Source organism: Neodiprion pinetum, chromosome 2, assembly GCF_021155775.2.
Source record: "Neodiprion pinetum isolate iyNeoPine1 chromosome 2, iyNeoPine1.2, whole genome shotgun sequence".
In the NCBI taxonomy this organism is placed as follows: domain Eukaryota; kingdom Metazoa; phylum Arthropoda; class Insecta; order Hymenoptera; family Diprionidae; genus Neodiprion; species Neodiprion pinetum.
This window is the reverse complement of record NC_060233.1, coordinates 34,500,573-34,524,851: the sequence shown is the minus strand read 5'-3', so window position 1 is coordinate 34,524,851 and position 24,279 is coordinate 34,500,573. Positions and strand designations below refer to the sequence as shown.

At 39.5% G+C, this 24,279-nt stretch overlaps 1 protein-coding gene and 1 long non-coding RNA gene across 16 annotated transcripts; one reads left to right on the top strand and one right to left on the bottom strand.

Annotated features, from left to right (window-relative positions):
• Positions 1-149: 149 nt before the first annotated feature.
• Piezo (piezo) lies at positions 150-23,820 on the bottom strand. 13 transcript variants are annotated; one of them, XM_046613463.2, is made up of 40 exons: positions 23,612-23,820; positions 19,627-19,766; positions 16,441-16,656; positions 16,112-16,323; positions 15,603-16,031; positions 15,267-15,389; positions 14,431-14,542; positions 14,232-14,341; positions 13,898-14,164; positions 13,440-13,766; positions 13,208-13,353; positions 12,969-13,115; positions 12,769-12,887; positions 12,566-12,708; positions 12,322-12,498; positions 11,734-12,250; positions 11,558-11,653; positions 11,052-11,494; positions 10,572-10,974; positions 9,621-9,683; positions 9,159-9,301; positions 8,663-8,839; positions 7,957-8,229; positions 7,772-7,848; positions 7,276-7,365; positions 6,566-6,652; positions 5,512-5,785; positions 5,276-5,442; positions 4,920-5,081; positions 4,694-4,843; positions 4,425-4,572; positions 4,135-4,349; positions 3,889-4,047; positions 3,675-3,801; positions 2,408-2,814; positions 2,011-2,327; positions 1,669-1,903; positions 1,380-1,607; positions 1,165-1,285; positions 150-632 (listed from the first exon to the last, which is right to left on the bottom strand). In XM_046613463.2, exons 2-39 carry the CDS (start codon positions 19,688-19,690, stop codon positions 1,192-1,194), a joined length of 7,644 nt encoding a protein of 2,547 aa, XP_046469419.1. In that variant the 5' UTR covers positions 19,691-19,766; positions 23,612-23,820; the 3' UTR covers positions 150-632; positions 1,165-1,191. The 13 variants fall into 13 exon arrangements, with proteins under 13 accessions (XP_046469419.1, XP_046469416.1, XP_046469420.1 ...); XM_046613460.2 differs by having other exon boundaries at positions 150-1,285; XM_046613464.2 differs by having other exon boundaries at positions 150-1,285; positions 9,621-9,668.
• LOC124212901 (uncharacterized) lies at positions 12,438-15,226 on the top strand. Of its 3 annotated transcripts, XR_006881772.2 has the most exons (4): positions 12,438-12,727; positions 13,388-13,560; positions 14,401-14,549; positions 14,799-15,226. It is a non-coding gene; the product is annotated as an uncharacterized lncRNA (long non-coding RNA). The 3 variants fall into 3 exon arrangements; XR_011176475.1 differs by having other exon boundaries at positions 12,438-13,560; XR_011176476.1 differs by having other exon boundaries at positions 12,438-13,560; positions 14,381-14,549.
• Positions 23,821-24,279: the final 459 nt, after the last annotated feature.

The following is a 24,279-nucleotide window of genomic DNA, read 5'->3' as shown; positions in this document are numbered from 1 at the left end:
ACCACATATTTTTACATTATATCATCTTGCGCTGGACCCTCGCTGAAAGAAATACAAACCGAGACATAAACGATACGGTTTTTCATAATTTGAAATGGCTTTTTATATTTCATGATGATACCTACAAATTATATGTATGTATGCGTGTATATTATATACCGTGTATATTTATATATCCTATTATTTACAAATGATACATAATTAACATTATATCGCTACGACGCGACGAGGTAAGCATAAAGGCGTAGTTACGGTACATACAATATGTTGCGGTAAAAAATAACCCGCACAAGGCACTGATAAAGTAAAATGGACACGTCATGACTGTAACATTTAGTGCGTGAGGAAAAATATTGATGATTTTACGCGGAAGCATATAGTTCCTAAATATTATGTATATAAATATTACAGAGCATGTGAGGGTAGGACATCGTAGTTCGGTAAAATAAAACAAAAAAAAACAGTAATATAAATGTATAAAACGAACCGACAGTATTACGATATTAATTATAAATAACACGTCACAGAACAACGTAATATGCTTATTTTAATATATTATATTATATTTTAAACTATATGTGTAGGAAAGCAGGAGTACATGTTGCGTCGCAATCGTTAGCCTCATCCCAGCACTGCGAAAAATAAAACAATTAAGCGTGCGCTTTTTCGGTAAAATTAAAGTCTTTGATATACGTGTATAGGTATGCCATGTAACCGACGCAACACAATGTAGAACGTTGCTACCTCACCGTAACGTTTCTAACACTGTAATTTTACGTTTTAAGTTTTGAAGAATTTTGCCTATCTAGAATTGCTTTTCGCATAACTGTAACTGATTTCAACAATTTTAGAAACTGTACAATTACTTATAGGTATAGAGTGACCATAAGGCTGTGAAAATAATTGCTGTATAGTAAAAAAATCTGGTAGCGCGCACGTGTAAACATTTTACGTACAATTAAAATGATAAAACGACCCAAAATATGACACTTCTCAAAAACTTAAAATTCCTGACAAAATCGTGGCCACTTCACAAGTATGGTACTGAACGATGTGCCTAGGAACAGCTTAGATACAGTGTGGTCGGTTTGCGAATTAGATGGCGCGGATTTATACTTGGGTTTCCCCATTCGTAATCTTTTATGCAGGTATATAATGACGAACAGTGGACGGAGCATCTCATGATACACCTTAAGCAGCTCGCATAGCGCCGTCTTCACCTTCCTCTGCATTTCCGTCCTCATTGTCATCAGCTTGCTCGCCAGGCTCTGGAGGACGTGTCCATCTGGAACGTTAATTTTGACCTTGAGTCATTTGTTTTCTTTTGATAGAATAGTATATTTCGTAATTAAAAATAATACTGAGCACAATTCACTGACCTGATTAATGTCTCCGGCGATCTGTAGAGGAATATTAACTTTGCAAATAGATCCTCCTCTAGGCATAGTTCCCCACTTTCTCGCACCAAGTAAATATCCAGACAGAGACGCAGTATGCGATCAACATACGGAAGGTCTTCAAACATTATTTTAGGTGCCATTTCGCTTACGTTTCTTCTGAGCATCTGACTGACGAGAATGACGGCTGTTGTGTACAGGCCAAGGATTCTGAAGACAAAAAAATTGTACATATTTGGATGTCTTAAGCAATGGTGATGATGATTCCTACCCAACTCCAGAGATGAAACTGAGCTCCTTTGGGAATGCTTTGTCATTGAAGAGTAGCATCATGATATTTTTACAATCGTTTTCTGGAATCTTTTCGAGGTGTTTCGTGTATATAATATCAGTGCAGTCCTCGTTAACTATCCACCATTTTTGAGGAGCGCAGCAATTGAAGTTTCCCGACAGCATTAACGTTACATTTCGATACAAGTAATCGGTGTTGGTTTCATCTTCTAGAACTACAATCAACCGGTTACAAGGTTACCATAAATTTTTTTCGAAAATCTCATGTTCTGTTTGGTACATTTCTTAAGGTTGGTAAACGAACAATTAAAAAACACTTCACCTATATCTGGAAAATTCATAAGCTGTGGCACAACATCCGTCAGTCTATTGGTGACTTTAAGGAACTTTGGAAAAGCGTAAGACAACGTGATGGTCTCTGAGGAAACGCTGCTTCCATCTGTAGTTTGGTTTTGCAATGTGAGCATCCTCAACAAAGCCAACCGCAGGCGATTTGGCTGCCCGTCAATCATGGCAGGTAGCTGTATATCGTGTGGTGTGGTCGCTATTTCGCTAGCATCTTTTACATCTGTTTTCCTGGCCACAGACCACTCAACGTGCACCGTGACTGTAAGCGATGAGTTAAGTTCTGCTTTGAGCCTAAAAAAACAGAACTCATAATTAGTGCCAAGTGAATATCAATAATACACAAAAAGCAAATACATCATCAAAATTAAAACCTGTCCAAATCAGGAGGTGAAATTGCCCATAGCCGCCTTGATGACGCACCCAACCTGACTGCTGCCACGTCTGAGTGAATATAGTTTTCAAGGAATGTTGTCGCACTGCGATCACTCGAATACTGATGCTGGAGCTCAGTGAATTCTGCATCACTATATGTAGTTATGGAACTATTCTGGGCAGACATGGCATAGATTGGTTCGTAGGAGCCGATGCGCAGTTTCATTGATACCTCATAGGGTATGTTCGACACTCCAACAGTGCCTCCAAGAGCAAACAGAAGTAGTGGGAACCAAATTATTCCAATCATGAGGAAGAGGGCTATCCCACCAGTCAAATATTTGCTCATTTGCTGCTTCTTGATACCTCGTGGTTGTGGAAAATCCGTTTCCACACCCCTCATACACTGGCAAAGGAATCGTTATTGGTTAAAATTGCGGAAAAGTAATTCTGGCTACTAATAATTTGAATGAATTAAAATTCTGGTATGACGAATTCTGAAACCATTCATGCATACATTTAAAAATTTGCTACTCCTTTCTTCACTTTTCTCTGTTTAAATGATCGATCAAATTTATTTTACCAAATAATGAATATTTCATAGAAACCTTCTTTGTCATTGTTTAGCATGATTCAGCTATTAGGATACTCTACATTGACATTTGTTATTATCAACGACAATATAAAATGATACAATAGCTTTACAGTCCAATCCCGTATAATGTTAGCATATTAGCATATTATATAAAATGTAAGTATACAAAATCCCAGGGAAACCTAAATCAGATTTACACAACAGGCATGGTTGTAAGCATTCTGTGTGCCAATGTATTTTCATTTGTTAGATGAGTGGTTATAAAGAGATGTAAGATTTGAGCGAAAAATAATATTTGGGTATAATTAAACTTTCGTATTGCCTGCCTGCTGTGACTTAACATTGTTAGCGCAACTGAATATGTCATTTGAAATTAATGCTTTGGTGATAAGCTTGTATAGATACGTAGAGCAGGGGCAAAAGTAAAACTTGAGATTCATACTATGGGTACAATACTTATTGAATGTAATATATCCAATGATCAGAGCAGAGCTACAGGCATTACAGTGAACAGGATAATTACCTTTACCTGTAAATTGAAAGGATGACGTCTGAAATATGTCAATAACTAAAAAAAGTCTGCAAGATTCTGGTGGATGACTTGTGAAAAATATCGAATTATTATAGACACCAAAACACCACATTTCTAATTTAAACACGTAAGATCTTACCTTAAGTTGGTAAATGCTAGCAAAAATATCTTCCATCTTAAACCAATCCATGATGGTCATTGATGTATCAGTCCAGATCCAGTCCATGACAGCTCGTAATTCAAAAAGAAATGGAACTATCATAAATCTGCCAAATAAAGTATGGGGTCAATCACTGAATAGAAAGCAAGAAGTATCCAAATTGTTTTTATACAGCATTCGATTCCTTACTTACAGTTTGAAGAGACAATAATTGACGATGCTGTACTTTTTACATAAAAAGTTTCCAAGTATGCGAGTAGGATAGCCAAGACGCAGTTGATATGCTGCTAGTAGCAGGTAGAAACATTTCACCATATACCAAATTTGTGGTGGTAGCTTTTCGTTGAATTGCCTGTACATCATAAGTAGAATGGTAAGCAGATGATTAGAACACGTTTAGTACCCGTAGTTTAATATTTTTAAAACGCATGAAAAGTACCTCTCAGTGACACTTGGCAATATGAAGAACATCCATATGTGAATGCCTACAACTAGACAGTACTGGAAAATCAATTTTCCAAGAATGTATTTCCGTAAAAAGAGCGCTCGGTCAATTACAATAAGTGCAAATTGTAGTAGCAGCATTAGCAGGAATGGCATCGGCACTCTGTTTTCAGATAGATATGCTGTTACTCCACCATCTCCTTGTTGAGTCTAAAATTTAAAAATCCTGAAATTAACGGCCCTGAGTAACAGAATTTTATGCTGTTCTTAAATCTTTACACATACTCCGAATGCTGAAAATCCAAAGATAATCAAGAGAAAGTTGAAGAAATCACAGAAGAACATGTATGCATATACATTGGTCTTCTCTTTCCCATCAGCGTTCAGTATGTTCTCGAAATATACCTTCATTGGTTCCAAGTACTTCTTGGCACTGTAAATTGCAAAATGGTTGAAATATAGTATAATAATTGCTATTTACGAACCAAAAGTATTGTGTATCTTTCGAAATGAAGACCTTTATTGTCTTCCAGCAGTTCATTTGAAAAACTTACGTCATGCCAATTGCAGTGGTTAAATTTTCATCACATGGATCAATTTCTTCTGTACGGATAATGAGAGTTCTATCATTATCCCCAGCTACCAAGGAAAGATCTCTGTCATCTCCTGATCTTCTCAAACTTTCTCTACGTATCTGATTATTGCTAAAACACACACTTGACGTTAGTATCATGATTATGAATGTAGAAAGAGGAAGCAGTAATAGAGAAAATATCGTACTCTTCGATTAAAACATCCTCTGTTCGGACGACAGATTGTTCTCCTTGTCCTCTATCACCCACAGTTGGCGTCTGAGTCCTGTCTGCCATCAGATGAGAGGGAATCACTTTTCGTGGCTTTGGCATTGAAGTGTTCCATTGGCCCAAAGATTTCAGCATCAGTCTATCCAAAATAAAATTTTTAAAAATTTATAATTAGTTCAAAAACACTAAGACCAGTACAGCCGTATATGTATATACTCATGATAAGAAGTTTTTTGAATGTCTTGTTTTCATGTCTTTTATTCCTTGTATTCTCTAGCAGATTCAGATGTTTAAACCCAAGCACTATTCACGAAGAAGTCAATCTGAACCTACCTGTGAAAGAAGACGATGAGCAGTATCAGCAAGTCCCATAGTGCATAGTTTGATTTTCGCTCGATGCCTATTATTCTTGGAGTAAAGAAGGGCTTATTGGAGGGGGCTAAACCCTGGTTCCATGGGAGAACCGTGAATTGAAATACACATTTTATGATCACGACAATCTGAAAGACAATTGAAAATATAATTGAAATTAACGTGCAATGAGATGAGGAAAAAATCTTAAAACTCACCTCAGTGTAGGCAATCAGAGTGACCCAGAAGGTTTTTGAGGGCCTTGGTATTGTAAGGGTTCCCCAGAGAAATACCATTAATGGCAGTGGTAAAGATAGAATGGAAGCATTCTTAATCTGATGAAGGAAGACCATGAAGTAGCACATCAGGTTAGAGTGAGCTAATATCACAAACCACATTGAAGCCAATAGTTGGATTATCGGTGGTTGATCCTTTTCAGATAATTCTGCCTGACCTTCATCTGGATGCGATACAGTTTGGGATTCGATGGAACTGTGAAATTATGGATTAAATTACTACACAACATGGTCATGGAAATTCATGGGATGGGATACTCTAATAGATCAACACAGATTGTTTTCTACTGAATTTCATTTGCGATTTCCAGATAAATCATGTAATATTAACAGTCTGTATTGCTCCATGAGTCAACAATGAACACACATTTAAAGCTCGGCCAAGGAGCCAGATTTTGAAATCAGCAGTTGATTTAATGATTGACATGTTATGAAAATATTTTAACTGATAATGATTATGTAAAGTGCATTCTACAAAGTACGGTATTTACAAATTTCACTCACAAGTATACCGCAATTTATTTTAGGATTTTACAACATTACTTTTTGAAGGCAAAAGTATTCTAAACAAAATCAGCAAGTATGTGGTGTTAAAATTTCACGGGAAATGCCATTTGCAAAGTTCCCACTTTAACATCGCGCCTATTCTGATAGTATATTCTTTTATACCATGACACATCGAACAAATGCTCGAGATTTTATTAAAATCATTGGGTGAGACCTTGCATGGTTTACTTGTCAGGAAGTGGACAAATATATAGATATTTACAGGAAGAAAAAACTACTCAATAGGTTTTGGTACAGCCAGAACCTTTTTGGAATCATGCATTTATTTTTGGAACGATATGCAAAAGAGTTGCATATATCATGTTTAATTCATTATGATTTGTATAGGTGCAATATATATGAAGAATTGCATGCAGGGAGGCGTGTGGAGTGCAATGCAATGCCAAATGTCTGCCTGAATTATTTGTACCTGGAGGAGGAGGAAGACATATCCAATCCTCGCTCCAAACTAGGCGCCAGGATACGAATGTGCGGCACCGTCAGCGAGCTCTCTTTCCTGGTACAGACAATACCACTATCGTTCTACTTTTTATCTTCACTGAGTCAGCTAGATTCAATCCCCCATAAATGCATTGAAATATATCAGGATTTACAGATCTCTCTTCATTTTTACTCATCAGCTTTTGTGATAGCTATTCTAAACTAAAGTTATTCTACCAAAGTAATCACAGTGGTGTAGAATTAAAAAATGATAAAAGATCTCAAGTTTTACACCACATGCATTTCATTCTCTACCCATAAAGTAGCAATGATTGCTGATATGAACATAGGACGTGACAAGTGTTTTCACGCTATTGGTAAAATTACAATGTATTTATTACACTAATCTGCCCCAAACTTTGATTGCCACTGGAAATTACAATCATATTTTTTATAATGTTGAACAGAGTAAGAGTACACTAAAATTAGTCAGTATGTTCCAGGAAATAGCTTGTTAAACAACACAGCAATGGCTATTACTGCTACCAAAAACTAATACCCCATTTCGGATTATTACTGAAGCAAGTTGTATGATTATATTAGCACTCAAGAGCACTCACTACAATATATCAGTTATCTGCGCATATGTTGAGCTACATTCCATCGAAAGCTACAAGCATGCATAACTAAAGCTCCTACCTATCTTCGAGGCTACGAGGTTGACCCTCAGGTCGGCTGCCCTCTTCAGATGTTTCATCAGTGTTGTTGCCGATCGTCGATGTCGAAGATCTGTCGGAGCGAGCACATTTATCTACCAGCTGTTAGCCTAAGGGGTGTGGATCAAGCAACAGCTACAGTATTGTACAGCCATCGCGTGATTACATTCTCACTTCATTCCCTAATTTTGCAACACTATGCGATAGAGGTAGAACAAACAGACTTTGAATTTTAGCAAGTCACGTGGTAATGATAAAATTAGTTTCTGTTTCAACTGTTCACAATTTTGTTCGTGTCTATACTGATGTGTTTATACTGTACTGTAATTACTGTTTGCAACTGTAATGGTAATTCATGGGTGGATCTTTTACATTATCTACGTTTGTTTATTTGAATATTTGTATAAAATATCCATACAAGCTACTAGGATGCTAGACTACTGACCTACCAGGCTACGAGACAACGATTAGATACTTACGCTTGTTGGGTTTTAGTTATTGGTTGCCATATTTGACTGATTCCCAAACGTGTACCGGTTCTGAAGTCAGGTTTTTGCTGGAAACGTCGACAAAAACTGTAGCTTGTGAAAAATGGTCGGCTGAATTATTCAAATAATAAAAGATGGGGACAAAAACGTTGCCTGGAAATGTGCAACGTACAAACCTTTAAGTTCTTTTTTTCTTCAGTCAAAACCTTTCGTATGTATCGATAGTCCTGTGAGTAAATATTCAAGTGTTTTGTCATGGACACAATGGCACTGTTGATAAACGCCCAGACAAACTTGAAGTATGTGGCAAGCGAAATTTTCTTCTTCTCTTCTACATTCTCATCTTCGTCATCTGAGGGAATAGAAGTCCTTGTAAGATCATCCGCCCTCATTTCCCTCTCTACTGCCTCCTGGTCTGCCGAATCTATACCTCCAGCATCATCCCGATGCTGTAAAATATAAAACTGAATTAATATAAAGAAAACATTTCAAATTTGTACCAGTAGAGATTGTTAATGCAAGTAGAAGTAAATTATTGCTAGCGTGGCTGAAAAAAAGAAAAAGAAACTAATTACGAAAGAATAACAAATTTTTGTGTGTTCAATTAGTTCACTACGATTCTTTGATGATAGCAGCATCATACTCTGAGCCTTGCGTGTAATGTACTTACCAGCAAGTACTTTCAATGCATACGCGTTTCCGGTAGAGCAAAGAATCACAGTGTTAAGCGAACCTTGAGTATCAGCGATAGTAATTGTAGTGAAAAGAAGAAAGTGACGTGGAGGAGATGGAGAAAGATAGTGAGAGAAAATGAAACATGAAGCATGACATAGGCTGGGAATGATTATATAATGTCATGCAGGTTTTTGAAGGGAGTCTCACGTCAACAGGTGCGGCAGTATCTGTTTCAGAGCGAGCACTGAGATAGGACATTGATGATTTCTTGCGAGTCATCGGTTCACTGCGTCGTCGAATTTGCAGAGCATCTTGAGGTGTTCCCCCGTGCAAGGCGACGTGCGTTGCTATCTCTATATCTGTCTTTAAAACAGTGTTCACCAACTGCAAGCACCATGACTCGTTCAATCACTTGTATCATCTTCCAGCCGAAATTAAAATCTTTTTTTACTTCTTTACTTGAAACCCATGAAATAAAGCCCTAGGGACATGCTGCGGTATCGCTAATAAAATGCGAGAGTGATACACGAATTTCTGGCTCACTGACAGACGAAGACTACCCTTTATCTCCAGAGCCTAATATTGAATGACCTGCTCTTCATAGCATTCCAAACATTATCAAATCATACTGAATGTCATTCCCAAGGTACATTTTTTGAACGACAACAGTCGTACCAACGTTAGGTAGAGTAAGCAAACTCACCTCTGAAATGGTCATTCTGCGACCAGGTGGGTCTCGCTTTCGTTGTTTTCCTTGCTCCTTCTTATCTTCGTCATCGGCAACTAATTCACTGACGTCGTCATCATCCATATCGTCAAACATGTAGTAGTCACCGGACCTAACGGCTACATTGCCATGGAAAGAAATACAATTCGGTTAATACTGTTATTCCATGCTGTGCACCATAGAGTAGAGCATGCAATTTGTACATATTTACAACAGAATCTTGTACATTGGAAAGAATTTACTTATGAGTATGCTTCCTTAGCTGTGGATATATTGATGGTCACACTTTTCAGAAAATCTGACAATAATCTGACTCAGTTTGTACACAAATTATATTGGAGTACTGGATGGTTGATGGAACATCGTAGAGTGGGCTGGAAGTGGAGCTGGGATAGGATCTAGTAAAAAATTAATAGTAAGCAGATAAATAGAATTTACCCTCTCTGTTAGTCGTTGGAGGACGACGTCTGTACAATGGTCGCGATCCTGGATAGAGTAAATCTGATAAAAACACATAAATTAAATGATATCTGTCAAAGCTGAAAAAAAATCATAAATTTATTTACACAAATAAAACAGGTTGGCGGCATAAGAATCTATATAAAATACAAAAGTTCAAGTGCTGTAAAATTCTTAAAAGAAACTTATGCTTCCTGGACTCAGTTAAGGTAAAAGGAGGGTAAAAGGGGTTGAAGGTGCCACGAATAAAAACATACATTCAATTCTACTATATGTGCTGCATATAAGCCCTTATGTACAGGAGCCACCAGCTGCAGGCAACATATGATCTGTTTATAAGGTTACAGGTATGATGTGAGTGCGGGGATCGTGACGTCGTTGAGATGATGGACTGCCTGGGGGTGTGAAGATTTAACCAAGGTGGTCCAACAAAGCTGGACTGACGACGATGTCTTGTAGTCGACGCTTGCTGATCGGCACGAGTTTGGTCATAAGGCGGGGGTGAGAATACGGGAAAACTTTCCTCAGGGGATGGGCCACGAGGATTGAGTTCACTGCTAGGAGGAGAACCAAAGGAAATACGAGTCGGTTCGAGGTAACCCTCCAATGAGACAGTCATTATAGCAGAGTTTGGGGTGGGCGCCTGCAATAGAGATGCAGCCCTTGGTGTTAGCGGAGCTGGTTCATCTTCATCAATCGGGGTCTGATAGCCCTGAGGTGGTGTATGCCCTGACGATACACAAGAACTTGCACTCGGCGAGCGTGCCAAGGGTGCAGTCCCGTCTTGGGTACGCAGGAAATAGAGATCAGTAATGAAAGGTTACGATTGCTATCAATTATTATACAAAACAGGGTAGAGCTTGACTAATTGATTAATAATAGGAGGAATCAGATTTTTAGAGCAAATATAAAAATGAAGCCAAGACTCACCAGCGCGATGCGAAACTGGATCTTTGTAAACGGGGCCCATTATTTTCTTTTGACTCGCTTTGATCTTGTCCATTTTGAATTTAAGTTTTTCTAATATTGTTTTTTCCATTGACTCTTGTTTTTCTATTCTCTTCTGGTGCAACTCTTCAAGGAGTTCGGCACCTCGAGAAGCTAAGATACTCATTGCTTTGGTCTCATCTACGATATGGAAGAAGTAATAGCTCTTAAACAGGCGCTTTTGCATTATCAGAAATGCAAAGCACAATGCATCCCAAACCATTCCAATATCCTCCCTTGGTACTTGACATTTGTCCTCTCCATTAGCTCCAGGTACGTTACTCTTAAATTTCTTCAGGCATGCAATACCCAGAAGTTGAACAAGCCAACAGGCAGATTTCTCGATCTAGTGCAATGAAATGCTAGATGTGTAACCACTTCAACAAATGTATAAATGATAATATAGGTAAATACTGGACCGACCTCGTTCATGTATACACATCCAATCCCTTGTAACATTGTCTTTAGCATGATGACTGTGATGTTATAACCAATCAAAACGTTCCACCATTTCAGGATAGTTCTTATCGGACGAAGATAGAAATCACTACCTTGCCAAAGGAACATAAATGCTCCAACCAGGTATCCTAACGAGAAGAGATTGGTTCTGTTGGTACCAGCTAAGAACATGATGGACAGTGATATCCAGAGCAAGCTGGAGAGTACTCCTCGCTTAATGACGTCTAGCCATGTATGAGCGTGTGACACAAAATCCCCTACAGGATTAATAAAATGTGGCTTCTCCATATCCATATACACGCTGTAATTATGACCAGCAGAATATTCTTCACCAGTTTCTTTTTGCGACGCCTCGATATAAAAGACCAGTCGTTGACGAGTGATCATGAGAAGGAGGAAAAAGTCACCTAAAACAGTATCATGTGACGTTTGAATATATTCATAACGAACTGGAATATTTGTTAACTTACAAAGAAGTTTTTTCGGATTAGGTGGAAAGTCTGGGTCTGGAAAGAACATCCACTCCTGTAAATCACGAAGAAACTCTGATTCATGCCACGGATAATCTGTAAATAGAGCATACTTTTAAATTTCTACAAGTATTGGGTACCTCCAAAACTATACTGTAATTTAGAGAAACACTCACAAATGCAGAGCCAAGGTGGTGGAGCAACCACAATGAAATATTGTATGGGTATGATCAGAATACCAAAGCACTGAAAAATCGGCCATAATTTTGACAACGTGGGTCTGCGGCAGCAGTACAAAAACCCTAGCCAAACTGCGTAGAGTACGGAATAAAAGTCAAGTCTGGTGCTGATAAGAGCAATTATTGCTATAAAACAGAATTCAAGGCCAAATTTATAAAAACCGTAGTTGAACAAAAACTTCAGGCACTCAATAATTCCCATATCTGCGTCTTTCCTTGTGATACTTGGGAACATGATCATTGGAGTTTTCAAAGAGAGGCCTCTCATCTGCCTATAGAACATTTGTCGCACTAAAATGATTCCTCGAAACGTAGTTACAGTTATTATGCCAATGTATCCCTTCAAGAGTATAGGCAGCCTGTTTGGTAGCTCTTTCCTCATTCCTATCCATTCTGCAATATTATAGATTGTTTCATTCGAAGGAAGTGGCGAGTCATTACCAGATCCATTGTTCTGTGGAAACAATACAAATTGTTATTTTCACGTAATTAACAATTCAGAAGATATAGGGTAGTCTTACTTACTGTACAATTCCTATCATAGCTGTTATGGCTGATGTATTCTATTTGATAGAGCATTTTAATGACCATCAGAACTGCTATAGTCGCAGTCATTACCTTGATTGCAGCTATTTGTATGCTCTGTCGAAGATTTATCGCTATGACTATTGTGAGGACAAACAGGAAGTGAATTGCACATACCTGCCAAAGATACAGAGTTTCATTATTGTAATAACCGCAGCAGTACATTGAGCGAAACAAAACTTACATCACTGACACAGAGCAGCATCATTGAAGAAAATATAATTTTCTCCATGTGAATTTCCAAGAATAACCAGCCGTGGTTGTAGAAATTGTGCAAGCGCTTTAGAGCTTGTTGAAGAAGTGCCTTTTTCTCCATCTTTGACATTCCTGTAATTTCCAACTTTGCGTTAGTATCACCTCTATTGAAAGTAACAAAGTTATACATACGTTTCAGCTGCTTTAGTGTGTACATTGATCTGGGTATCTGTTCTACATCAGCAGCAGCTGAGGTCTCTGCTTGAGGTTCATCTATCTGATTTTGGCTGATGTCTGGCCCTACCGCAGGCCTGTAATAAATTGAAATTAATTTAATTTGACAAAAAAAAAATCAATACTCCACATATTTATCGATGAATGTTTTTATATACCTCATTTTTTCAATATCCGTTACGTTCAAAAAGTCTTGGTGAAAATAGTGCATCTGCACGACGGTGATTATGACAAAAAACGTAGGGGTTAGTAGACGTACAAAAAGGTCCTTTGTCTCATATGTTTCTAAGCCTATGTCCTTCTGTCTGGAAAAGAAATATACAGCATATCTTACTTACACCTAATACACAGAACAACATAAATTTGTTGAATAATTTTCAATCTGTAATCTACTTACAAGTCTTTGTCAACCTTTATATATGTCCAATAATCATCAAATTTGTGAAACTGGTAGGTATAGACAAGAATGAGCATAATGACGGAGTATGCAATAACAGTGATCCAAAATCCATACATCATTCGTCTCCAAGCAAACCATGATATCTAAAAATCATAGTAACGTTTATGAATTGCTTAGTTCAGGTGAAAATTCTAAATGCCCATGCATCCATAAGAGATAAAATTTTTACCTGGAAAGTGATGACGAAGACGAGGAATAACGACATGTAGATGATTCTAAACACAGTCATGCGTTCACCGGTTATACCACTGGTGAATAACATGATAGCGACAACAGCAATCCAAAATTTCGTGAGTATCCGTTGAATTAATGATCCAACATTTTTCATAAATTTACTTCTTATCTCCGGCATCTCTTGTTGCATCGCTGTTGTTGCTGTCGAGACAGATACATGAAGAGGAGCTACCATGTCTCGTAACGCAGACGATCGACGTTGTTGCTTTCGTTCCACCATGTATTGTCTCATTGTTATCCAAAACATAGTCGTATAAACGCACTGTGAATAAATTCATTATATGAAGTAGTAAAATTTTTCTCAATTGCATGAGAACTAGCATACCATGTCAAACATAAGCTTTCTCACTCTAGAACCGCATTGTAATTTGTAATGAAAAAATTAAATATCACCTTTACAAGGAGATGCCAACTATGCAATTCATCAGTTTTAGTAAATCCAATCTGCGAGAGTTCAACATCATAAATCATATCTGGTAGCTCATCCTTAGTTAGGTTCAAATTAAATACGAATTGCGTGATTAGTAGCAAAGTTGCATATATGACGATGAAAGGAGAGCACTTCATCATCCATGATCGCTTGTTTGGCACCATCCATAATATTATTGCCCACAATAGCAGAACAAATGTTGTCCAACTGTGATATGTTATACTCCATGCCTGAAATATGGATAAATCTATGAGTTATCATTATGCTAATGAATGATATCACTTTTTTCGCACTGACCATCATGACGATATTTGTAGCCAAATACGATGACTGAATGATAAGTTGAAATATTGCATAGAATGCCATAATAATTTGTTCAAACACTCCAGGCTGCTCTTCTGTGGCCCCTGCAAGTGAAGGAGTGTCAAAAAACATAATATTTTCAGTTGTTAATATTATACCACAGAAGTTTAAAATCGATCATCGCAGTGCTTACCTTCACTCATCGACTGCATTTGAATACTGTCATCGTGATGCCCGTCTTGAACAATGACGCTACCCGTTGAATCTTGAAGAAGTCCAGCCCGTCCAGAACCAAACCGCATCAGCTTTGGGGTAAATCTCGATTAGAAAGATTTGATTTGGTAGTTTATTCCAATGTCTAACTACAAGAGGTAACATTCAGAATTGATTGAAAAAAGTGAAGCTTGTTTCATGTTCCGTTATAAAAACGTGGTTATATATATGTAAGTACGATTATTGTTGAAACCACTACATGCATGCTTGAACCAAGCAAATCAAGCATTTTTGAAACATGGTAAAAATGTATGTACATATGCTGGTATCGTATTTTCTTGTTCCCAGGCACCAAATTAACGGAAAGGAGATAGATTCGAGATTAGAACATGAGTATTATATAGTTGACAAGCTAGGCACATTAAGAAGACGGCAATTCTAGCGACAGCTTGATACGTACGGGTGTATTCTCGTCAGGCTGTGATGCCAAGGCTTGGTTGAACTCCTAAAACACGGCAAACTAAACGTAGCAACATCCAAAATCATATTAAACGTAGCAAAACTGAAAAATTACCGCAGGTACATGGCAAATAAAAATATATTCAATGCCTAAATACATGTACAGAGAAAAAAGCCTGAAAGATATTAACGTAGGAAATGGTTGCCTCTCTCGTAGTTGAAAGTAGATTTGTATTCAATGGCGTGAGTTCAAAACGGAACACATATATTAACAAACATCGACAATGTGCGAGGCTAAAGTAAATTAATATGAAATTATTAAATCCATGCATGGCGATTGGAGGCTTTTCCTCTTACACGAGCCTTCCGTCGTGCTGATTGCCATCTTTGCGAGGGTGTTCTGCGTCTCGCCGACACATGGCGTGACAAAGGTGTGTCTAAGTTCTCCAATTTTCCACCAAATCGTGTCGATCTTTTTTCCTGCAAAGCTTTGTTAGTATAAGCAGCCGTGGCGCACAGAACCTCGTCCCCAATTAGTTATTCTTTCATGAAAATAGTGCGTTTCAGAAATTTCATTAGATGCTAACAATGAGGCAGATTCTTATAAATTCCAAACAAACAAAGTTCCCGAACACTTAAGACTAGATTCAAGTATTAACTCACGTAATTCCGAAAATGAGGTAAGAAACTTACAGGTTTTTGAATGAGGAATTGCGACTGTAGTGCAAGAATGTAGTACAGCCATATGAGCCTCACTGGTTCGGTGAAGCTTACCCAGTCATCAGCTGCGACATCAACTTCTCTTGAATTGGTGCAATTGCTTGTATAGACAGGTACAAGACCAAGATAACGGGCCCAAGGACTATCTGCTGGTAGCTGTGACTGAGGCCACGGAGTTTGATACGTCAGTATTACGACCACATGTATAAGAGCAAGTACCATTACAAGCTTGCAGACTATTGCAAAGCCTCGCCTCAACTCCGTGTTGCAAGCCCACAACGTTCCAGCTCCAAGGAAGACAAGAAAATATAGTCCTCCTTCCACGGATGGCTGTAGAGTGCCAACACAGCACAATGAAAAAAGAACCATATAGGTACCCATAGTACCCAAGAAATCAATCACCTGAGAAAAGAAAGATTCAAATTATTGAACCAGCGATTTCGTTTCACCTCTGCATACTTTAGAGATCATTTTCATATTACCTTCTGTGACGGAGGTGCCGATTCTTTCGTGCTGAACCGATCGTCATCTTCTTGTTGTCTCTCATGAGTCAACCTCCGACAAAATACATAGAGGAGGACAATGGAGGGTAAGGAGACGAGCTCTGGACTGAGCCAGTAAAAAACCATCCATGTTGTAGCACTGTCAAGTCTTACAAGACCGAAGTGTCTTAAGATTGTCTCTAAGAATTCGCCTGAAAGAGGGTCATGATTGCGGGTTCATTTATGAATATTATTAAGGATATTATCACAATCGAGGTAAAAAATCGAAGTGTTGTCATACATGATTGTAAATTCTTCATAGTACGTACAATCTTTCAGGAAGTGCCCATAGGGTTGTAGGGCCAACAGCACAAATTGAAACGTGATTTGTATGACGGCTGTTAGGAAACACAGACCCATTGCGATGATTAAGTAACGACCGGTGTGTCCATTCATCGTTTTGCTGGATGGTATCGGCACCATGGGCAGATACAACATCAGAGCCAAGTAGATGACAGATAGTCCCGTAGGCCTCCATACCGCACCTGTATAATTATACAAAATTGATGCATATGAAATTACAAATAACCATACATCATACTGCGTTCAAATCAATCATTTATCTTAACATTGATTTGGTTGGATTTATAGGTATCGAATGTAATGTACCCCTAATGGATGGCAACCAAACATGCTTTAGTGAACGATGGGTGGTAGCTACATCCGGCGAATTCACCGCATATGCAAGAGTCGAGCACTATACAGAGTTCGTAAATTGAACGAATTGATTGATACAAGAAAGTGGCGAGATTTTTTAATCACTGGTTTTAATAGCGGAGGGGTTCGTTTCGGTCTAAGAAAATCGTTACATATGGTGTCCATTTCGTTGGGCTTTACTTAGAAAGAGCTTTCGTCAGTGAAAATATGATAGTGGCGGGGGGGCTCAGTTGGAATTCCAAGTTTAAATATAACCGGAAAAGCTCTAACTGCAAGCGTACAAATCCTGTGCCTGCTTTCGCTCCGAAGAAAACGAAGCTGCGCTTTGACGTCATATCTCGATGAACCGATCTTCGGGTCGAAACATGAAACACCATATCCAATCTATTTGCAAATGCTCATTGTTACGTACCATAAAGCGATCATTTTAGTTACTACCCGGTCATGACTATGTAATACTTCACGGCTGCGTACAAATATGGGACGTTAAAGATCGTGAAAGAATTTTCTGAGGTCATACACAGCTGTCCAAGTAATCATGCAAGAAGTCGTGCACGGTGATTCGGAGTGTGCGATAGTTTGTTCCGGCATCGCACGAACGCGATTGCGTCACGGTTAAGAATTAGGAGCGTCTCGGTCCCGCTCTACTCATCGGCGCGACGCTCCTTTCCGGGGAGAAGGAAAACGGCCGCAAGTTTGACATATTGTAAACTGCACCTAATCGCGCACATTTCCTGCTCGGTTTCAGTAATGTTGGTTCAGTACTTACAGGTACAAAATACCAATGTACTACCAGCAACGAGCAGAAGAAGCACAGCCCCGTTTATCTCGTCTGGCTCTGCACGCGAAAGCCGCGAGGGTACGAGGTCACTTTTACTTTTTATACCTGCGTCCCTGCACCTCCACACCTCGTAGCGTGTGCCTACTTATTCTAATTACTGTCAAGTGCCAGGTGAGTCGCACCTTGTACAGGTTGGGTTGGAAAAAGTCGGCGCAGCGAAGCGACAAAGATACAAGTTCAGCTTCGTAGGCATTGTAGCAAGTGTATAGTGTACTGTGTGTTCTGCAACAATATTATCACTGCGCTTCATTTCTTTCGAAAGGATAATACTAGTTTCGGTTTTTTAAGAACACGCGATATGCACAATGTTTCAACCCAGCTGTCGTGCGTGTAGATTAAAAAATTCTAAATCACTGCAGCGCATTTTTTTTTTTCTTAATGACGTAGCGTTATTTGAACATTGCACTTGTTATCTAAGCTTGAAGAAGAAGAAAGAGAAGAAAAACAAGAAGTAGAAGAAGTAAAGGAAAAAACATAGAGTTTGGGAGATACCAACCTGAGTAAATCCGCGTGTACCCACGTGTTTGACGTGCATACCCAATGCACATATTCGTGATACACACGCATACCCATATCTGTACTTATATATAGTACGCTATAACAAGAAGTAGGTTTGTCATACGTGAGAGAGTGTGGCCTAAATTTTAAACGAAAGGTCAGAGCGCTTGGTATTCGACCCATGACCCGTAACACCCCTGAAAACCTCAAGAACACGCTAATCTATATGGTAGAATTTGAATCACGCAAAAGGGCATTCTACCGCCGCTCTTTTTCACCCACAAATGTACCTGTCCGTCCCTACTTTTTTACCCTCTATCAGCAGGTTCCATCGAGCTTGTTAATTCGACCCAACAATGAAACATTTTTAAAGTACAGGTCTAAGGAAAGGGAGCAACGGCACGGAAGCGGGGAAGAGCGAAGTGTCGGATTACACAGAGAATTGAGGCGTGCTCCGATGTATAATGATTGTGTACAGTATAAACAAATGGCCATACCGCATCGAGTACCACATAGCTGCACCTAAAGCTACGCCTATGTTTATACAACCTGGTGTCAACCGTCGAAATCTGACCGGTAGAGGGAGAGCTGGGGAGAGGTCACGGGGTCAAGGAGGTCGCGAGTCGGTTAATTATATATCTCGGTCGGGTCTAATTGCGTTATCTGTTGTTCCATTGGCACTCGGCGTCCGTCGGTTTGTATAACTTCTGCAAAAGCCGCGAATAACGGTACTACACGCGGGAATTGTTATCAGAAAGTATTGTTGGACTGCCACCGCGCGTGTATCCGGAACTGGTGAGTCGAGTTTACGTCATAAATAATAACCCACAGGGTTTATTTTTGTAACGTAGAAGGTGATATCACCGTGTTACTCCGGCCAGCTGGTTGGCTGTGCCGCACATTCTTATAGTTTCTCTTTTAATTGATTTTTTCGCAAATTCTTTACTACAATGTGTATATCTACCTTTACAACCGATCACAATGCGTGTTTATAATAGTAACAGGTATATAATTTCGTACTTCAGGTTGTTCTAGCGTTAAATTTTATACGAAAACGACTACCGACGACCTGTACGTATACCTATACGAGCATACAGATGAGAGAAGCTCGTAAATGAGAACTCGTTTCCAGCTATATCAAATGCCTTGTAAAGGATTCTATCAAAATACGCAGCCTTGACTTTTCGCTCATGATTTTCAATCCACTGTTCTGCGTAAGTTAACTCGTTCCCGTCTGAAACACCTTTTCCCGTAAATCGTACAGTGACAATGAAGACTGTACACTTTTAAAGTCATAAAATATAAAATTCCTACCTTAGTCAGATTAATAAATCACAGGATGCGTCAAAGTTTTGAAGGTGAACGAAATTGTTTTTAAATCAAAAAAAAAAAATCAATCCAACAACTCATATGTTATTCGGACTATCAATCTGGGGAATTCGATCTTGTGCAAACTTACAAAGGGTGAGGATGACCGGAAGGACGACCCGAAGGAGGACGACGTTCAGCCAATACTTTCCCATGTCGATTTTCCCGGCGTCGCGCGGTGCAGCCTTTCCCTGTCAATGCTCTCCTGCTGTCGCTGCTACCCCTGCTGACCTGAAGACAATCATGCGAAATTGCGTATTTGAGTCACTCGAGATATAGGTGGGTTATTCGCCCCAACTCTCCGTAAATTCCCATGTTCTTACAACACGTACTGCACTTACGTACAGTGACCCAAAAACATTCTGAGACGATTTGAAGCCTTCCGCTTATACGTCCGACGTTGGTTCGGAGTTTAGTCAGTTGCATATGGGCTTAAAAGCAAATGACTCTAATTTCGAGAAGCTTTTCGTCGGGCCATTATATGTGTAAGCAATGTGGGACTCAAACGTAGGAAATAACCGAGTGATGGAACGTACAAAGATAATAGTTTGCGAAGTCATTGTCATTTTACACTCGAACACGTTGCCAATCCTATATGGCGGTAACATATTCATTCTCGCATGCTGGTTTAATTATTTAATTTTTCAATGCTGCACACATATACATATATACCTATCCAACAAAGCTCTCGAGAATATTACAAAATTGATGTTTGAAAATATTTAAACATATTGGAAAAATTGTGAACTGCAGATCAAAAAATACTAGGGTCAGAACGACTTTTTTATATTTCGGTGAAATATCTACTAGCAAGAAAATGCAAAGTAAATAATGCGTTAAAAGTTTTGATAAGAATCATAATTTTTCTTATCTTCGCTTATATTACGTTTTTATCGTACTCGTTCATAACATTCGTCCGGACGCACGGAACTCTAAAAAATACCGATCGGTCGTTGAATTTATAACTGCAACCAGCAGCATTACTGCAACACTACTGCACAGTAATAAAACTTGATATTCTTAAAATTTTCAAAAAGAAAACTACGACGTTTTTTAATCTTTAAATCCAAACAAATGATTAAACGGTTTCCCTGTTACCTCCAATCCTACAAGCGATATATCAGCTTGTAGTACTCTCTGTGTACATTGTACACACGATATAAAGTTGCAATTGAACGACTCGATGCCATTATAGATAGAAGCGCGACCGACGGATAACCGATGCGTACTAGTTAACGGCGAAAACGACCAGTATATTTATACATGAACACATAATTTACGATAAAACACCCTGCCGTGTCTATCATCAACCTAATCGTTACATACATCGCGTTTCGCGGTCTCGTAATTAATTACGTGTGTATACACGCGTAGTTCCTGCGTACACGATCGGCGGTGATAAAATTTCGGCTCGTTTGGAAATCCGCCAATCTCCCAGGTGGGTGCAGCGGAACCAAGGTGCTTTTTTTTTTTTTTATCATTCCTCCGATGCAGACAGAGGATGCCCCCTCCATCAGGGACGCGGGGTTTCCCCCGTTGACCACTTGTCCGTACAACGGACGAAGGAGAGTGAGTCGGTGCTGCAGAGACACGAAAGAAAACTAGGCCACGTCGATGGTCCGAAATTCTTTCCCCTCAACGACGGGCCTGCAGGTGTGCGTTCCGCTCTCTCGGGGTCGATTGAGGCGAACCGCGGGAGGCGGAAGGCAAGGGAGGCGGAAGGCAAGGGAGGCGGAAGGCAAGGGAGGCGGCCACTTTTCTCATCCGTCTCCTTTCGTGATTTCGAAATTAATCGGAGTGCGCCGCGGCGACCGATAACGAACCAGCTATCCCTCGACCGATAACCCGATAACGGTCACGTATTTGACGGGCCTTCTTCCGTTATCCTGGTAAATAATTTCTACTACCACGAATTTTCACAGAAATTGAAACATTTCGTATTATTTCGTATAAATTTGTAAATATGCATAGTTTTTCGTAAATAATTGTTAATTGTCGATAAAAATTGTAGCATATTGTAGATTTTTTACTGAAAAACTATAAATTTTCAAAATCTACAAGCTTTTATTCGAAACTATGCATATTTGTAATTTGTTACGAAACGTCCCAATCCCTCTCTAAATTCCTGAAAATACCTACAAGGAATCATCTTCACCAAGGTAACCCGGCCGTTCGATTCTCCATTTTCCTACATCCTTTTACACGAGAAGAGACGGATGAATCGAATTTGGCGTAGTTATGTCGGCAAATCAAATTCTGAATTCTCAAGGAATAAGTAATTCACGTCGTCTTTGTACAGTATCAAACACATGTTTGCGCGTGATTCGAGTCCCTTTACCGATACGGTCTCTGTTCGCCGACAGGATTTTGCGGCAGTGAATGGGGTTGCTGTCCGCAGTAACATGTGCGTGTAACACGCGACCCGTGACACGCACCTTACAATTAGTACGTTCTTGCACTGACGGGTTCGTAATTAGGAGAATTATTGCACACACCCTGCGTCCTCGTACTTGTACGATTTTCCCGCCCGTGTCCTTCGTCGCAATTGCCGTATCAGCTTGCAGACGAGTATTTCTCCTACCTACATAAAGATTTATCATTCATACACATGTTCAGACATGAGTCATGTTCGTGGATACGAATCCCTAGCTTCTTAGAACTCGATAAGATTTTACGGATTACACCTCGAACGCGAACCACTGTTCAAATACTGTAAAGAGGCGGGAGAAGTGTTACAGTACATGGAGGCGGCTTTCAATTGCGGTCGGTGACCCGCATCTTCTTTCCCGAAACTTTATTGGAACCCTAACATGTAAGTATGTAATACGTACGATAGGTGTACACCCTTATCGGTCTTACACGTATTTGTGTAGAGAAAGGACTTTAATGCCTTGAATGAACGTGTTGTAGGTTTATGCCTCATAAAGGCTGATAATGTCAATCCGGTATATTCTCCGATCTGGGTTATAGGCGAATACAGTACTGTCGAATAATGACTCCCGCTTTTCCACCATCCGAGCAATCCAGAATTCCGTTGTCCGAAAGAGAATGCAGACATTGACTGTTCTTAAATTGGATTTTACGTATATGGAGGTTTACCGATCAGGCTGACATTTACCTATAATCGGCTATCAGTTCACTTGACGAGCGGTAAGGAATTTACTTGTAATCATTGAAAACCGATCGACTTTTTATTTTTCGAATAAATCGTTGGCGATATTATCTCAGCCAAACGCTGCTTTAAATTTCATAACTCAAACAATAGCCATGATGTTCAACAGATGTTATTCACCGCGATTTTAATGATTCTATTCGATCCGGGCGGGTAATTGATTCGAAATTTTTTCTCACAGCGGCTCCGAAGCTTCTACAAAGCTCACGTTGTATGAATAAAATTCCGTTACGTACAACGGGAATCTCGTAAATAATAAGATAACACGGATTATTCACAGCTGACAATGAGATATTTACATGTACGTTGCAGGCTCCGTAACGAATATACGGGGTATAAAGCTGCTGGAGAGATCACAGGGAAAATAAAACGCTCTCAATTACAGCGCTATCGCTATCAGAAGTCCGGCTAATTTCACGCTGCAGATGTCGGAGGAAGTTACGAGGTCTAGTTTCGGATCGTGAGGTTAGACCCGAATATTTTCCACATTTGAATAATTCGATAAACCAGAGTTCCGCTTAGCTGTTAAACCCCCAAAAAATAAAAAACAATTTCCGAGAAGAAGAGAGGAGTGGAAAGCGTATAGTCGGCCGATAAGACTTTACACGTATAGATCCGTCAGCTGGAGGGTAAAGATTGGCGAGGTAGTTGGGGAGCCATCCCTACCTTACTTGTCAATAAGAAGCCCTTCGCGATAGGAGAGTTACGTTCCATCCTTCGTTCATTCTTTATACATCACTTCGTTTCTGTTTTTTCCATTCCGCCGGCATCGAGTGAAGCCGGGGCCGAATGACACGCGATATCGCGACCGCGAACTTTAGTATAAAATATCTCGAATAATAAGCTACTGATACAGGATGTGAGATGTGTAATCTAACATTGAAGCGAAATAAGGAACACCTACTCCACTTCGCCGGGGATCAAAGCGTCATCGCCGAGCATGCATATGCTCGGCCTATCCTCTTCTTCTTCGAGGTTAAAAATCCGCCGAAAACCGCACGTTCACCGTTCCTCCTCCTCAAGCGCGTACACTTAGAACAGCTTCGCTTTGTGTTAAAAAACGAATCTCCCACGCACATACGCACATCCGCGGTATTGCACGGCGACTGATCGCCAAACGTCAAGGGAGCGAGCGACGAGGCAACGACGCACGCTGAATCCGCATCCGAGATCCTCGTAACGCCATCTGTAATCAGCTGTGCTAACTGCCCGTTGACACTTGTTGCGTATTTACATCTTATTTGATAAGGATGAAGTTAGTAACGTTACGGTAACGATGCCTGTTTAGAGAAAACAGAGAAAACCGTTACTTCGCACATATTTAGGATTGTTTGAAATTTAGTAAGCCATGATAAAGAAAACATACTTACTCCAGCTTACTCATATATTCTTTTTTAATGTTACTAACTTCAGCCTCGTGCTATTTGTAACATGGTCGTGGCCGATTGGCGCACTTGCGGACGGTTGTTAATCCATGTTATTCCTTCGGAATATTATTATGCCGGTTGAGAAGCATGTCACGCTAAATTTTCCGCAGTGTTAACTGATTTATCTTGGAAAAATTTGTCCAAG

Coding starts and splice junctions, on each gene's coding strand:
- Piezo (XM_046613460.2), bottom strand. CDS start 19,690: ATGGGAAAGTATTGGCTGAACGTCGTCCTCCTTCGGGTCGTCCTTCCG. Junction 9,302..9,620: donor TCCAACGACTAACAGAGAGG/GTAAATTCTATT, acceptor ATGGCAATGTAG/CCGTTAGGTCCGGTGACTAC. Junction 4,573..4,693: donor ACCACTGCAATTGGCATGAC/GTAAGTTTTTCA, acceptor TGCAATTTACAG/TGCCAAGAAGTACTTGGAAC.